Source organism: Lolium perenne, chromosome 5 (assembly GCF_019359855.2).
Source record: "Lolium perenne isolate Kyuss_39 chromosome 5, Kyuss_2.0, whole genome shotgun sequence".
NCBI classification, from domain to species: domain Eukaryota; kingdom Viridiplantae; phylum Streptophyta; class Magnoliopsida; order Poales; family Poaceae; genus Lolium; species Lolium perenne.
The window spans coordinates 200015838-200029534 of record NC_067248.2 but is presented as its reverse complement, the minus strand read 5'-3'; the positions used below and the strand labels follow the sequence as shown (position 1 = coordinate 200029534).

General features: G+C 46.6%; 1 protein-coding gene across 1 annotated transcript; it reads right to left on the bottom strand.

Annotated features, from left to right (window-relative positions):
• Positions 1 to 3654: 3654 nt before the first annotated feature.
• Positions 3655 to 10080, bottom strand: LOC127301523 (uncharacterized). Its single transcript, XM_051331777.2, has 4 exons — positions 9608 to 10080; positions 9445 to 9541; positions 4427 to 7681; positions 3655 to 4332 (listed from the first exon to the last, which is right to left on the bottom strand). Exons 3-4 carry the CDS (start codon positions 7002 to 7004, stop codon positions 3914 to 3916), a joined length of 2997 nt encoding a protein of 998 aa, XP_051187737.1. The 5' UTR covers positions 7005 to 7681; positions 9445 to 9541; positions 9608 to 10080; the 3' UTR covers positions 3655 to 3913.
• Between the last annotated feature and the right edge of the window lie 3617 nt (positions 10081 to 13697).

Here is a 13697-nt window from a genome sequence, read left to right as displayed (position 1 = left end):
AGCGAGCCACGAGGATTACCGTTGGTTGTACACATAAAGCAACGGCGGAACCTGCCCTCTGGTAGAAATCCAACCAACAGATGCCTACCTCGCGATGGTGTACCTGCTCTAGACTCCTCAGAGCCTTGCACGACACCGTTTTTCTTACCCTTTGCGCTTGACTAAGCTGCTGGTTGTTTCTTGGAAAACTTGCAGAGGGGCTAACCGTGCCCTGCTTTTTCGCCTTCTTCGCTGGGGATGATGGCGTTGTGCTAGGCATGTTTTGTTTTTTCCCAGTGTCAAAATGCATGGAAAGTTAGTGTCAAACACGTACACAGCTTGGAGTGGATCTGCTGCTGCAGGGAGGCATCTATTACCATTCTTTGTTTGCTAGTGAACTATTTGAGAGGGGCATCAAGATGAGACCAGATCACACATCGCCACTTACCTTATGCCAATGTCGGGTGCTCCAACAGTTGCAAGCCCGTCCACCGATCACCAGCGCACGGCCTAAGGCACTTGTCCAAATAGTCCATGACCTTCACCGACAACCGCTCAGACACGATGCCCCTCCATAGAAGTCGAGCTGCGGGGCAAGAGAACATGATATGGCGTGTGTCTTCAGGGACCGCACATAGCAGACAAAGGCCATTGGCCGGCCCACTCCACTTGTGGCTACCTCCACCCCCGAGGGGAGGCGGTCCCGAAGAAGTTGCCACACGAAGATTTTTATTTTTACCGGGATCTGGGCTTTCCACAAGTGGGGCGTCCAACTTAGGCCTAGTCCTCTAAAGAGGGCCCTATAGGCCGACCTAACGGAGAAGGTGCCAGATGGAGATAGCCTTCAGTGAGCACTATTCGGGCCGCCGGGGAGAGCCCCTGGTAGGTGGGCTATAAGAGACTCCCACCCCAAGGCCTCCGCGGGGGTGAGGCCCCGTCGGAAGGGGACAAACCACCTGCCCGCCGCAACCTCGGCCACTAACACGGCCGGGTCCGTAGAAATGGTGAACAGTTCTGGAAAGGCCGTCCTAAGAGGTCACCCCTCAAGCCAAGAGTCAAGCCAAAACAAGGTCCCATGGCCATCCCCGATGGTGAGAGACATGTCGGCTCGGATCCCCTACATGATCTCCTGGAGGGATCTCCAAAACTTAGATCCCTCCCGGCACTCACAAGCGAGGAGTGGGCGGCCCCTCGGGTACTTGGCCTTCACCAGCTGAAGCCAGAGACCCCCATCATCCTTCAGAATCCTCCATACCCATTTCAGCATCGAGGCAACATTCATGTGCCTTGAAGATAAGACGCATATGCCCCCCCTGATCAATGGGGCGCACACATCGGCCAACTTGACCATGTGGTATTTCTGATGTCCCGTACGGTCCTGCCATAAGAAGCGTGAGAGCTCCTTATGAAAGCACCGTGCGCCCCTTCAGGGAGGAGGTACATCCCCATGGTGTACATGGGGAGGCTAGACAGGCAAGAGTCAATGAGCATTGTTTTGCTTCCTTTGGACGTGAACCTAGCACACCAGGGTTCGGCCTTGGACTTCACCCGCCCCACCAAAGAGTCGAGGTCCTTGATAAGAATCCTAGAGTCCCTAATAGGGATCCCCAAGTTGGTCATGGGGAAAGTCCATACAAAGGGATAAATATCATACTCACTCTAGGTTTCTTATATAAGCCGTATACTATCTTCGTTGTTTCAGTTTTTTCTAAATGTGTATTGATCTAAATACATTTCTTTATAGAAACATTCGTATCCAGAAAATATTAAGATATTCCTTCCGTTTAAAAAAAACTGCTCAATAGCTTAATTTTTTTAGATATGAATGTATTTGTAATAAAAATATGTCTATATATGCCTTTGTATCTAGATAAAATTAGGAAGTTTATCTTTCGTTTCGAGGGAGTATTAAGAGTATTACGTTCGTTTCGAAATATAAGCCTTTTCAGCAAGCTAGAATAAAAAAAATCCGAAATATAAGGTATTTTGCGTTGCACCACTTGTTTGGGGTAACTTTTTTTGGGATTTGATCACGGTTCCTTCCTTATCTTTCCTTATCTAATGTAAACTCATCTATTTTCTCACGTCAATTAGTTAGGGGTAATCCTGTCCAAAACTAGTGTAACTTTATCTTCATGTGTGTTCTTTAATTTCCGTGACAAAAACTAATTTGTTCTAAAAAAAAGTCGAGACCTCGTATTACTACTCAAACTATTATAGCTTTGTCCAAGTTCATAAATTCCCAACATCATTAAACTGGTGGATCTTCATTGTAGTATCTTTTTCATAAATTTAGTCAAACTTGCAACGTTTTTTACTTGGCACAAATTTATATGCCTTGCATTTTTGGAAGGAGGGAGTACATTATGCTACTATTACGAACATATCCAGGACATGTTATTGATCAACAAATTTTCCATGGCACTTACTAAGCATTATTTAAAGTTATATTGTGCTAACTTTAACAGTAAAAGGCATGTATTCGAATACAAGAGAATATTTTTCCAAATTATCTAAATCTAGTAACGCAGATGTATGGGTCGACCCGCTAGTTTTTCATGTTGTAATTTTATTTATCCGACGCTGCTGAAACCCTACCGGTCAAAGAGTAAGCGATTTAGATGGAAAATTGTAATTTAGCTGGGAATTATTATACTCTAACTTGGGAAATTCGTTTCTGATCTCGAGCTTAGATGCTCCCGATCTCTAGACCAATCAGATTCAGCACACGTCAATATATGTCACCGTATTCAGGTCCATATTGATTTCGTAGCTCTGTCGAAAACAGTGACTGCGCCAGCCATACGCAATGCCGGCTGCTACTGTGATGACTGAACAATCGCGCGTGCCACCATGCTAGCAAAATGCAGCCCAGACAGTGGGCACCATGGGCACTAGTCGAAGCTGACGGAGAGCAGTTGGCCGGAAGTAGCCGCTTTCGTACACTACGTGCACATACCTGTTTCACCTACTTCTGTACGTTGTACCTGGCAAGTATCAGGCTGCGTGGCACAGCCTGTATGGTCCACGAAAAAGAGTTCATCTTAGGCATAACTTATAACTTCCCAAGATCATAAGGGCCCCATAAAAATGCTTGGCGCAGACTACTAGTTTGAGAGAGAAAGAAACATCCAATGAGAAGTTTCATGAGTGGACCATTAAGAGCACAAGATCATCTGCATGATCAGGTTATCATATTTGCTAGGCTGGTCCATTCTAGGCACCGCTCATGATATGCTCCGACGCACGCTTGGTTTATCCCTTGTATACAAATGTGCATAGACCAAACTTTCCTTCTGAAACCCATATGCAACTACACCATTGCATCACTCAAATGAATCCCAACTTTTCTGTAAAGCCTGCGTAGAAACGGTGCCAACTTTGTGTTGCTTGCAGTGATGGATCCACTGCTTGAGTCTTTGCACGGCTGGTTGTTCCAACGGCGAACTAGCATGCTTTAGGACAGCACTAGCTAGAGCGCTAGTATCATACTATACTCCAATACTTCAACAATATCTACCTTTTCTAGTTTGCTGAACAAAAGATATCTTTTCAGTTATCTAATCCAATACTTCAGCAATATCTACGTTTTCTAGTTTGCTGAACAAAAAGGAGACATAGATCGTTCCGGTATGCACAATACTGGACAGAAATACAGAAGAAGAACAGAGGACAAAAACAGGAAATGACCAAGGTACATAGCTATTCAGTTACTCTCTGAACTAAAATCATCATATACAAATCTATGGCCAAAGCTCATACTACACCCAGTCAGAAACCTTGAAAGAATGTTACATGTCTTCAACTTCTGATTACCTGCACATTCAGAATCCCATCTTTCCTGCTAGAATCGTGTCTCCTGCAGAAATTCTAGCAATGCTATGAATACACAACAGTACTATATGTTTGTTAATTGCTAGTTTGCTACTACTGGCTAGTCGTCAATATCTTCTATTGTCATAGATGAGAAGCCCAGCGAGGACTCGAATGTAGCCGTTGTGTCACCACCGAGGTATCGTTTGAGCCGGTCCAGGTCGCCGGCAGCGTCTATCATGGCCGGCCGCATCGACGCGCTCTCATGAGTGCAGAGAATGCCGAGCTCCAGCAGCTCGCCGATGGCCACATCCCACATCCTTCTCACCTCAGGTGTCTGATCCATGACCATGCCTGCCAACGCCTGGTCCACCACCACGTCGGCCCGGCCATGGTAGTGGCTCTTTACCCACTTGTGCAGGCTCAGCCCAGCCTCAAACATGTCGTCGGTCGGCTTCTTCCTTGTTACCATCTCCATCACCAGAACGCCGAAGCTGTACACATCGCCCTTCGTTGTTGGGTCCGAACCATACCCGTATTCTTCAGGCCAGCAACCAAAATTACTCAGAATTTAGAATCGGTGAACACATCACGAGGATTGTTTGCAATGTGCCAATTGATAGTTGCTACGTACCTGGAGGTATGTATCCGATGGAGCCGCACAGCATGTTGACGGTGGAGGCGCCAACATCAGCGGTGTTGGCCACCCCGCCAACGCTCATGACCAGCCGGGAGATGCCAAAGTCGGACACCAGCGCAGTCATGTCGTCGTTGATGAGGACATTGCTCGGCTTAAGGTCGCAGTGGATGACCTTGATCGGTGAGTGGTGGTGCAGGTAGGCCACCCCCTCGGCAATGTCGCTGCAGATGTTGACGCGCTGCACCAGGCTGAGCTCGGCCGGCGGTCCAGCGTAGAGGCACCGCTCAAGGCTGCCCTTCGCCATGAACGGCAGGACCAGTGCCTTGAAGTCCGCCAGGCTGCACGCGGTGATGATACGCATGAGGTTACGGTGTCGAATGCGCTTCAGGACCTGGCATTCACGGCTGAAGCTCTTGGTTGAGTTCCCTGACTGGAGCTGCAGCACCTTCACAGCGACCATGGTGCCATCCTGCAGCGTACCACGGTACACCCGGCCATAGCTGCCTGCCCCGACCAGCCGGTCAGCGCAGAACTCCTCCGTTGCCTCGACCAGCTCCTGGTATGTGATCCGTGGGTACTTGTACTTCATCACGGGCGATGAGCCGCCACTACGGCGGCCCCTAAACATTTCCTCCCTCACCACTGCGAGGCGATACCGGATCTTCTGGGCACTGACCGCGCAGAGGATTGTCAAAATGAATGCCAGAACAGCGGCACAGAGACACATCACAACCAAGTACTTCCGGGACTGGTACCACGGGTGGTGCCTTTGGCAGTTGCGCCTGACCACCGAGCCGCAGAGCCGTGGGTTGCCGATGTAGGACAGGAAGGTGAAATCCGCAAAGACGCCGGTGATGGGTACATGGCCAACGAAGTCGTTGTATGACAAGTTGAAATGTTTTAGGCTGGTGCATTTCGTCAGGTTGATGGGGATCTCACCAGTCAGGGAGTTGTCGGAGACGTCAAGGTTTTTGAGGTCTTCAAGGAGCTCGAGGGAGGACGGTAGGACTCCGGTGAGCGAGTTGTGCGACAGGTCGAGAACCTCCAGCTCGTGGCAGCTGCCGAGCTGCAGGGAGATCATGCCGGTGAAGTTGTTCCAGGACAGGTCAATCGCTTGCACCTGCTGCATGTCACCGAGCCCCCGCGGCAGCTCACCTCTGATCTGGTTATGGGATAGGTTCAAATATAGAATATCAGTGCCAGATACCCTCTCTGGTACCTCACCCTTCAGGCTGTTGTTCGAGAGGTCGAGGTGCAGCAGGCGGATGCATTCAGCGAGGCGGGTAGCCGGTATCTCCCCGGAGAGCTGGTTGTTCTGCAGGTACAGGTTGACCAGCCCGCTTCCGATGCCGCTCGGGATGCTCCCCGACAGCGCGTTGCCTGACAGGTCCAGCTCGCCGAGGCTCGTGGCGTTGCCTATGCATGCTGGGATCGTGCCTGTCAAGGCGTTGTTGGACAGGGAGAGCCGCTCGAGCTTCGGCAATGCACAGATGGATGTTGGGACCGTCCCGTTTAGCTGGTTGCTCGACAGGTTCATCAGCGTGATGTTTATCACGTCGCCGACATCAGCCGGGATCGGGCCCTTGATCTCGTTAAGCTCCAGATTGAGGTGCGATATGTTGGGCGGTAGCATCGTGCCAAGCCGGCTCGGCAGCAGCCCGCCAATCCCCACGGCCCCGGCCTCGATCTCCAATATCTGGGAGCAGTTTGATACCGCCACAAAGAATGGCTCCAGGTTGGTGTTATCATCGTGGCTCCAGAACTGGTCGTTGTTGGACAAATGCAGGTACTTGAGCTGCTGCTTGCCTGATATGATCCCAGAAGGGAGCTCGTCGGCGAGCGAGTTGTTTTCCACGTCCAGCAGGTACAGATAGGTGCAGTTGGCGAGCCACCGTGGGAGTCTCCCAGTTAGCCTGTTGGAGTAGAGGTTGAGGGCGATAAACCAGTCTGCGAGGTTGTCCGAAGCCTCACCGGGGATTTCGCCGGAGAGGTCATTGTTGCCGAAGTCGACAACACCTAGGTAGGTGCAGTTCTTGAAGATAACGCCAGGGATAGGGCCGGAGAGGCGGTTATCCCTAAGGCTGAGGTAGAACACGCTCGCCAGCTCGGAGAGGGATGGAGGTATGCCGCCGCTGAGCTGGTTCTGGCCAAGCTTGAGGACGTCGAGGCGGCGCAGGTTGGAGAGCTCGGCAGGGATCAGCCCTGTGAGGAAATTGCTGGACATGTCAAGGATCCTGAGGCGCGTGAGGTTGCCGATGACCGGCGGGATGCCACCAGAGATGTTCATGCCGGCTAGCGACAGGCTGATGACGTGATGCCGCCTCCAGTCGCAGGTGATGCCAGTGAAGCCGCATACGTCGCTGTTGGATTCGTTCCAGTCGGCCAGGACCGATGGAGACAGCAAGATGAGGGAGCGCTTCAACGCCAGGAGCGTGGCCTTCTCCTGGAGCAGCGGCTGCTGCCGCGGCCGTCGGATGGTCGTGCCAGACCGCCGCTCAGCCAGGGCAGAGGTCACGGCATGGAAGAGCATGAAGTGGAGGAGGAGGAGCATGGCCGCGCGCTTGACGTCCATCTGGGCAGAGCGCCTTGATCCTTAATTTACTGGAAAGGGATATAGCAGTGATGGACTATCGGCAGTAGCTTAGCGCTAGCCAAGGCTACTACATACATGGCACTTGCAGTAGCATCTCCGGTCTATTACCTCGATGCACCATAGATCGGAAAAGCTGCAGCTCGCAGAAAATAAAGATAGATGGGGAATGAAGTGATGGCGAAAGTGGCGGGTAATGGCATGGCTGGCCCGTAGCTGATCGATTTGTTTCTACATCGGCTATGATTGCGTTGTGCAAGATAAGTGGGAGCGCAGGGGAAAGCGACCGGAGATGGCTCGGCAGCACCGCGCACGCGCGGGCGATCGAGCAGGAGGTTTGTGGGAGGGGAGCGGTGTAATGGCTGCAGACATGCCGCACTCGCGCCAGTGTACGAGATGGCCGGCCGAGCGAGTGGAAGGGCAGTGTGGAGCTTAGCCAAGGAAAGCCCGTCAGTAGAATCTCTTCTACTCTACTGTTAACCCAGTTATTATTATGTCGCTTGATTTTATTTGTGAAGTGTTTGAGGCAACTTTGCATATTTATTACCCATCTGGTGAAAAAGATGTGGGATAAATTCAATATGACAAGGCTAGAATTAGCTGACCTGGTGTTGGCTGCGTGTATCAATCCATCCATGCAGAGGCCGGGCCGCCCCCTCCTTTATGTAAAAAAGCTAGCTTGGTTAGTTTAAGCCTGAATCAAATCATAGCGAGTAGTTGCATGCGTGTAACAAGTAACAACTAGAAGTCAGTGAAGACTGAACCATAGATAAGCTGGGTCGTCTCAATTAGTATCTGGGTTCTAGAGACTTCAAGGGTATTTCTGGGTCCATCTATCATGCTAAACTTGCACAATCTCCAGAGTTCAGAGAACAGCCACAGCTTTCACAATTTCAATTTCACAAATAGTAAGCTTTTCAACGGTCTGGCCCATGATGCGACATTGCACTTGCAGATTATTACTAGTACATAATTCAGCTTGCGAGTGTGGCCTATGCTGCTATGCATGAGCTATGGGTGGGCCAGAAAGCTTAACCTATGAAACCCTTGTTTTTGCGTAGGTAGCCAAAAAAAATGTCAAAGAATGATGCCACTTTGCGAAGCAGGATAGGAAGATCAACCTATATGTCTAAGGTTGTTATTAAATGATTTGTTAGGTACATCATGACAGCCCTTTTAACCAAATCAAGTGGGACACTCGCACTCTTGGTGTGTTTCATTTGCTCCCAGCTGTATCTCTCTGGAACAAAAGGATGTTCAGTTTGTAGATTTCTGGCACTATTCCACCTTCAAAGATATGCCGGTTGCTAGGCAGATTGCATCACTGGTGCTTATGGTGGTAGTTTCACACGGCTTCCCATAATCCCATGTAAAGTAGCACGAGAGGTATGGCTCATAGGTCATAGGTGCATATGGACCTATTATGAAAAAATAATTAAAAAAAATAAAAGCCAAAAAATTCGAATCAAAATTTCACATGTCCATCAGGGAATTTATGTTTGCACGGGAGTTTTCGGGGAAAAAGAACATTTTATGTGGCCTGTATAAAAAATACAAAAAAAATGTTATGTGAATAGTCATGTTGGAGCATCAAATTTTGTCTTTTTTTACACGGGAGACAGAAAATGTTAATTTTTATCGATAACGTGTGTACGAACATAGAACGTCTAGATGTACATGCGGAATTTTATTTCAGAATTTTTGAACATTTTGAAATGTATTTTCACACAATGGGTTCATATGCACCCGCTAGCTAAATTAGATTTCCCCTGGTTTCTGGATTGCTCTATCTGCATGCCAACTGTAAAGCAGGGCACTTCTTCGCCTAATACAGTAATATCGAGTCATATGGAACACTTATTTTTTCTAGCGGAGCCGCTAGCTACCGGCATAGAATCCACCGTTAGAGTGCCCTGAGATTCCCGTTATGTACCGTCGTCATATTCTTCCTATTTCAAATTGATATGGCATATTGTTGACATTATCTGATACTGTTATGAAATCTGGTAGAATTTTTTAATGAACCGATATAATATGTAAGTTGATTGAAAAATAAATGAAATAGCCCAAATATATCTTATATTTATGAAGAACGTTTCTATAATAACAAGATTTCATTAAGGTTTCATTTAGACTGAAAATATTTCAAAAATATAACATATCAAGATGAAACAAGTAAAAAATGACTGCAAGACATAGCGCGAATCTCAAAGTACTTAAATGGTGGATTTTAGTCTGGTAGCTACCGGCTCCCCTAGAAAAGCATCTCCAAATCATATGAGACTGAGAGTGTAATGCAGTGAAGCCTTTGGAGCACCAGCAATAGCTCAACGAATGTAAGCTAATTGCATTTGAGACGACCCAATGATTTTTTAGCGATGCCTAGAGAAAATGCCGTGCCACTATCTATCATAATTCTGACCTGTGTAACGGAAGTGGCCTGTAGCAGTCGCCAGATGAATGGGCTACAGTCTGCTGTCGCCTTCTTCACAAAGAGCACACTACCTCTTTTTTTCTTTCTGCCACGAAATGTAATTTGATCAGCCAAGGTTCTTGAGTAAGTGATTTTTTTTCATACGACTGACCTTGAGCGAGGAGGTGGATACCACCACAGGCATGCTTGCCGTCGCAGCTGCTGCTCCATGAATTATGTATCGCAAATCGCAATCCCTCTACTTGATTCGTGTGGGCCAGTTTAAGCATCTCCGGTTGGAGTAAAGGTATCTCCACCAAGACGGTTGCACATGATCCTAGTTAGCACCCAGGACCCAGGAGGTATCTTCTGGCATCCTGATCAACAGGTGGTGCCTGTGCTCGAGCATTTGCACAAGCAGGTGGAGGGCGCGCGGGTGCCCAGCCGGTGGCAGACAACAAGGAGATCACAAGCAGTGCAGTGTGCACCTACAATTCCATGGAGAAGGCCCCGGGTCGCGCCACGGTTTGCGCGCGCCGATGACGCCGGCCGGTGACGCAAGTAGCAATACGCGGGAGACGCCGCGTCGTTGCAGAGCAGGAGAGGAGGCATTGTGGGGATTGGGGAAGACGCGCCGCAGCTACCGTTATGTTTTTTTTTCATTTTTCTTTTTGAGCAGGCTGCCGTCTTCTGTTGATGATTTGTCAGGGTTTGTGGGTCCAGACCCACTGGGCCTTATATTTGTTGGGCACACTTTGGGCCTTATATTTCGTTCGTTACGGTCACACTGGAGAACTGGAGATGGACATTGGAGCATCGAATGTTCAGTCAGGCTCATAAATCATAATTCAGGTCGTTGTACTTCAAAAAAAAGGAAAAAAAGTCGTAGTGTGTTCAACGTTGATGTTGATGCCGGAGTCATGTCTCTTTTTTTCACTCCTCCATATCCTACTATCCTTGACTAATTAAACATGATCTACTTGCTTAGTGTTTCGGGCTTTATAGCAGTGGCATGTCAGTGGGGGCATCAGGAGAAATTCGATGTTCAACTTTATGGGTAGAAATCTAAGGTATGGCCTTAACTAGTTGTGATGGCAATGATCTTGTTGAAAGCATTGTTTTGAGAGCAGTGTCTTTCTTCAGGATAAAAACATAAGATCTATGATCGGGTGATGATGACGCTTGTACATTGTTTTCTTCTTGGGAGCATCGTTTTTGGAAAACTTGAACTTCAGATATTGTCATGGTGGCGTTTTACTACTGCCGTAAGGACTAGAACACTATAACGGAGCTTTTGCTTTTTTAGCATCTTTTTCGGTTGAGTGCGTCCATACTACCATTATGGTATGGTGTTGTTGCAGTAGCGGACGCATACAAATACTGTATGGTGGGCACACCTTCCAATTTTTTTTTATTTTTCACTTCTCATGTATGATAAAATATTGCCCAAATAATTAAATATATATTTTTTAAAAATTAGGGTGGCCACGGCCCACCTGACCACCCTAGTGCATACGCATCTGCGTTGTTGCAGAGGCTGGGTGTAGCTGGTATTTTCATGATATTAATATATACTTTTAGCAAAGACAAAATTAAACATTACCTTGGCTAGAAAACGGTAGTTTGATTGTTTTAGGAAGAAAAACATACTTCCTCCATCCGAAAATAATTTGGCTTTTTATATAAGGGTACATCTATAAACTACAATATGTCTATATGCTTTCATATCTAGGTTAGATAAAATTGAGCAATTTATTTTGAGACAGAAGAATATAAGATTTCACTTATTATTATAATTTTGCTCTGAAAACAGAAGAATATCGTATGTCATCTCAGTTTTTTGTTTATAAAATGGGTAGGCCATCGTGCCAAAGCTGGGTGCCTCAAACTGGCACGACATGCTGATGCTTTACCTCGACATGGTCCATGATAAGACACATCTTACTCATATGTCAAAACAAGCGGCGACAAGATTAGACAAGTCTAACTACACAACTATTCGTGCTTGTTGACCAATGACGGTATCCTGCTCCTCGCACGAGAAAAGGCTGCCAATGACTAGGAGAGTCTCTCCCTGCCTGTCACGTACGGAACACCTTGGGTAATTAACCACGGACCAGCATCTATCAGGTCACGATCGACTGCACGCCGTGCACGAGCGCAGCCTGCAGCACGTCGGTCGGAGTATACGCGACGGTCCGGCGGCCGGCACACTCGTGCATCTTGCACAAACACTGTCTGGCATGCACGTTGTCGCATATTATGGCCGGAGCGGCGCGGCACTCATCGTGATTGATTGCCGCCTTGGCGCCTTTGATTGTTTCCTTTGCATGTACATTTTGTACTAGCTATAGTACGTATTACGTATAATTATGGAATGGCCGGCCGCATCAATTAAAGAGAGGACGTACGTAATCATACTCTCGTGCACGTTGCTGATGCTTAAACTCTCATCTACTTCTCAACCGTTACCCAGCATCCGGGTGTACCCAGGTCCTGCTATCCTTGATGCACATAAAACATCTCAAAATCATTTTCCTTGATGTTTTTTATGTCTGTATCGTACTCCCGTTGTTTTTTAGAACATTGCAACTTCGTGTTGATATACAAATATATTTATACACTGAAGTATGTCTAGATATAAATATATTTAGATAAAGTTCCGAACTTATTTTTAGAGCGGATGGAGCATGTGACATCGTGGTGATATATAGTTGATCATTAAAGCACCGGTTTCATTTTGCTCTGCTCATCTGTTCTAATTTCTTTGTGTTCTTGTTTTCAAATAAATTAACTAACCATGGAAAAATGATTTGGTTACCGACCTATTTTGAGAAATAGCCGGTGAAACCTAGGGGTAGGTAGACACTTTTTAAAACATCAGAAAAGCTATTTCATACTTTTAGAAAAATTTAAAAATTCACTCGCGTCCATAACTCCACATTACCTTGATACTTACTCGTGCAAATATCCAAAACAAAAAAATGCCCGTATGTAACCTACATAAAAAAAATGTATTTCTTAAATGCACAGATCCAATCCTTATATTGTACTTTGATATTTTGTCTTTTTTGCGCAAGTAACATATTTTGTATTTTAGTTTAAAATTTGATATGCACATTTTTTATCTAGATATTGTCTCCATGAAATGCATGTTCAAAATTACTTGTTATAACCATCATTACTTGTTATACACCATTTAGTTGTTTCTAACTTCATAGTACATTTAATTAAGTTATAACTTCGTGAATAAGTACAACTCCTAGAGTCGATAGGGTAAAACCCATCAAGGGTTCCGTTCCCTTGCCGACGACGTCGTCGGTCTGCTCTGCCTCTGGTGTTCTTGGGGCATTGGGGGCATTGGAGGCATGGCGGGCCACAGCCCCTCACTGGCGAGTGGTTTTCGTTCTTTGTTCAGGTTATTTTTAGTGTCTTCTTTGTGATGGTGAGGCAACCTAAAGGTTGAATAAGGTCCCCCCCCCCCATCCTATCCTCATTTCGGTGGTGCGCCTAGCACCGGTGGAGGGCGCCTGGAGTTATGTGTCTGGTAGATCTCGTGGGATCCAGTCCATGTTTGTTGATTTGGTTATAAGTTTGGCTCTCCTGACTGCGTTGGTTTTTTTGGACCTTAGTACAACGACTTTTCGTTGGTCTACTACAACATATTCTTCTTTAACAAGTTTGGCTTGATTGCAATCCACACATCACACTTCCTGCGTTCGTGCTCCTCCTGCAGGAGGGTAGGGGCATCACACATAGGTAGTAACATAGTTACATAGGTAGTAACATCACACATTTCAATACATTTTGGTGACATGGCATGACAATAAATGAAGAAAGAGACTGAGGTGGTAACTATAGCTATGTTACCGTAACATCACACTTTCCATTTTTCCAAGACAAGATGAGTCTACAACCTAATAAGTATGACCTTGCATTAATACCACACATATGTTACTACCCACTATAGAGGTAGTAACATGGAATAGTAACATATGCATGTTACTAATCTATGTTACTCCATACTATGACTATTGAGAGTATTCCTTATTTGACACTGGCTAAAAATTTGATTCCTTATTTGACACTGCAAAAGTTTTTCTTCCTTACATGACACCATACCAGATTTTCTTTGGTTAGTTCCGTTAGCATCTTCTGTCAAATTTTCTTTTTTGCGACCAAACTACCCTGTCGATGTGCAAAGCTGAAAACAATGAAGCTGATCCAATCCTCACGTCTCTATATAGTGAAACCCCTCCTGA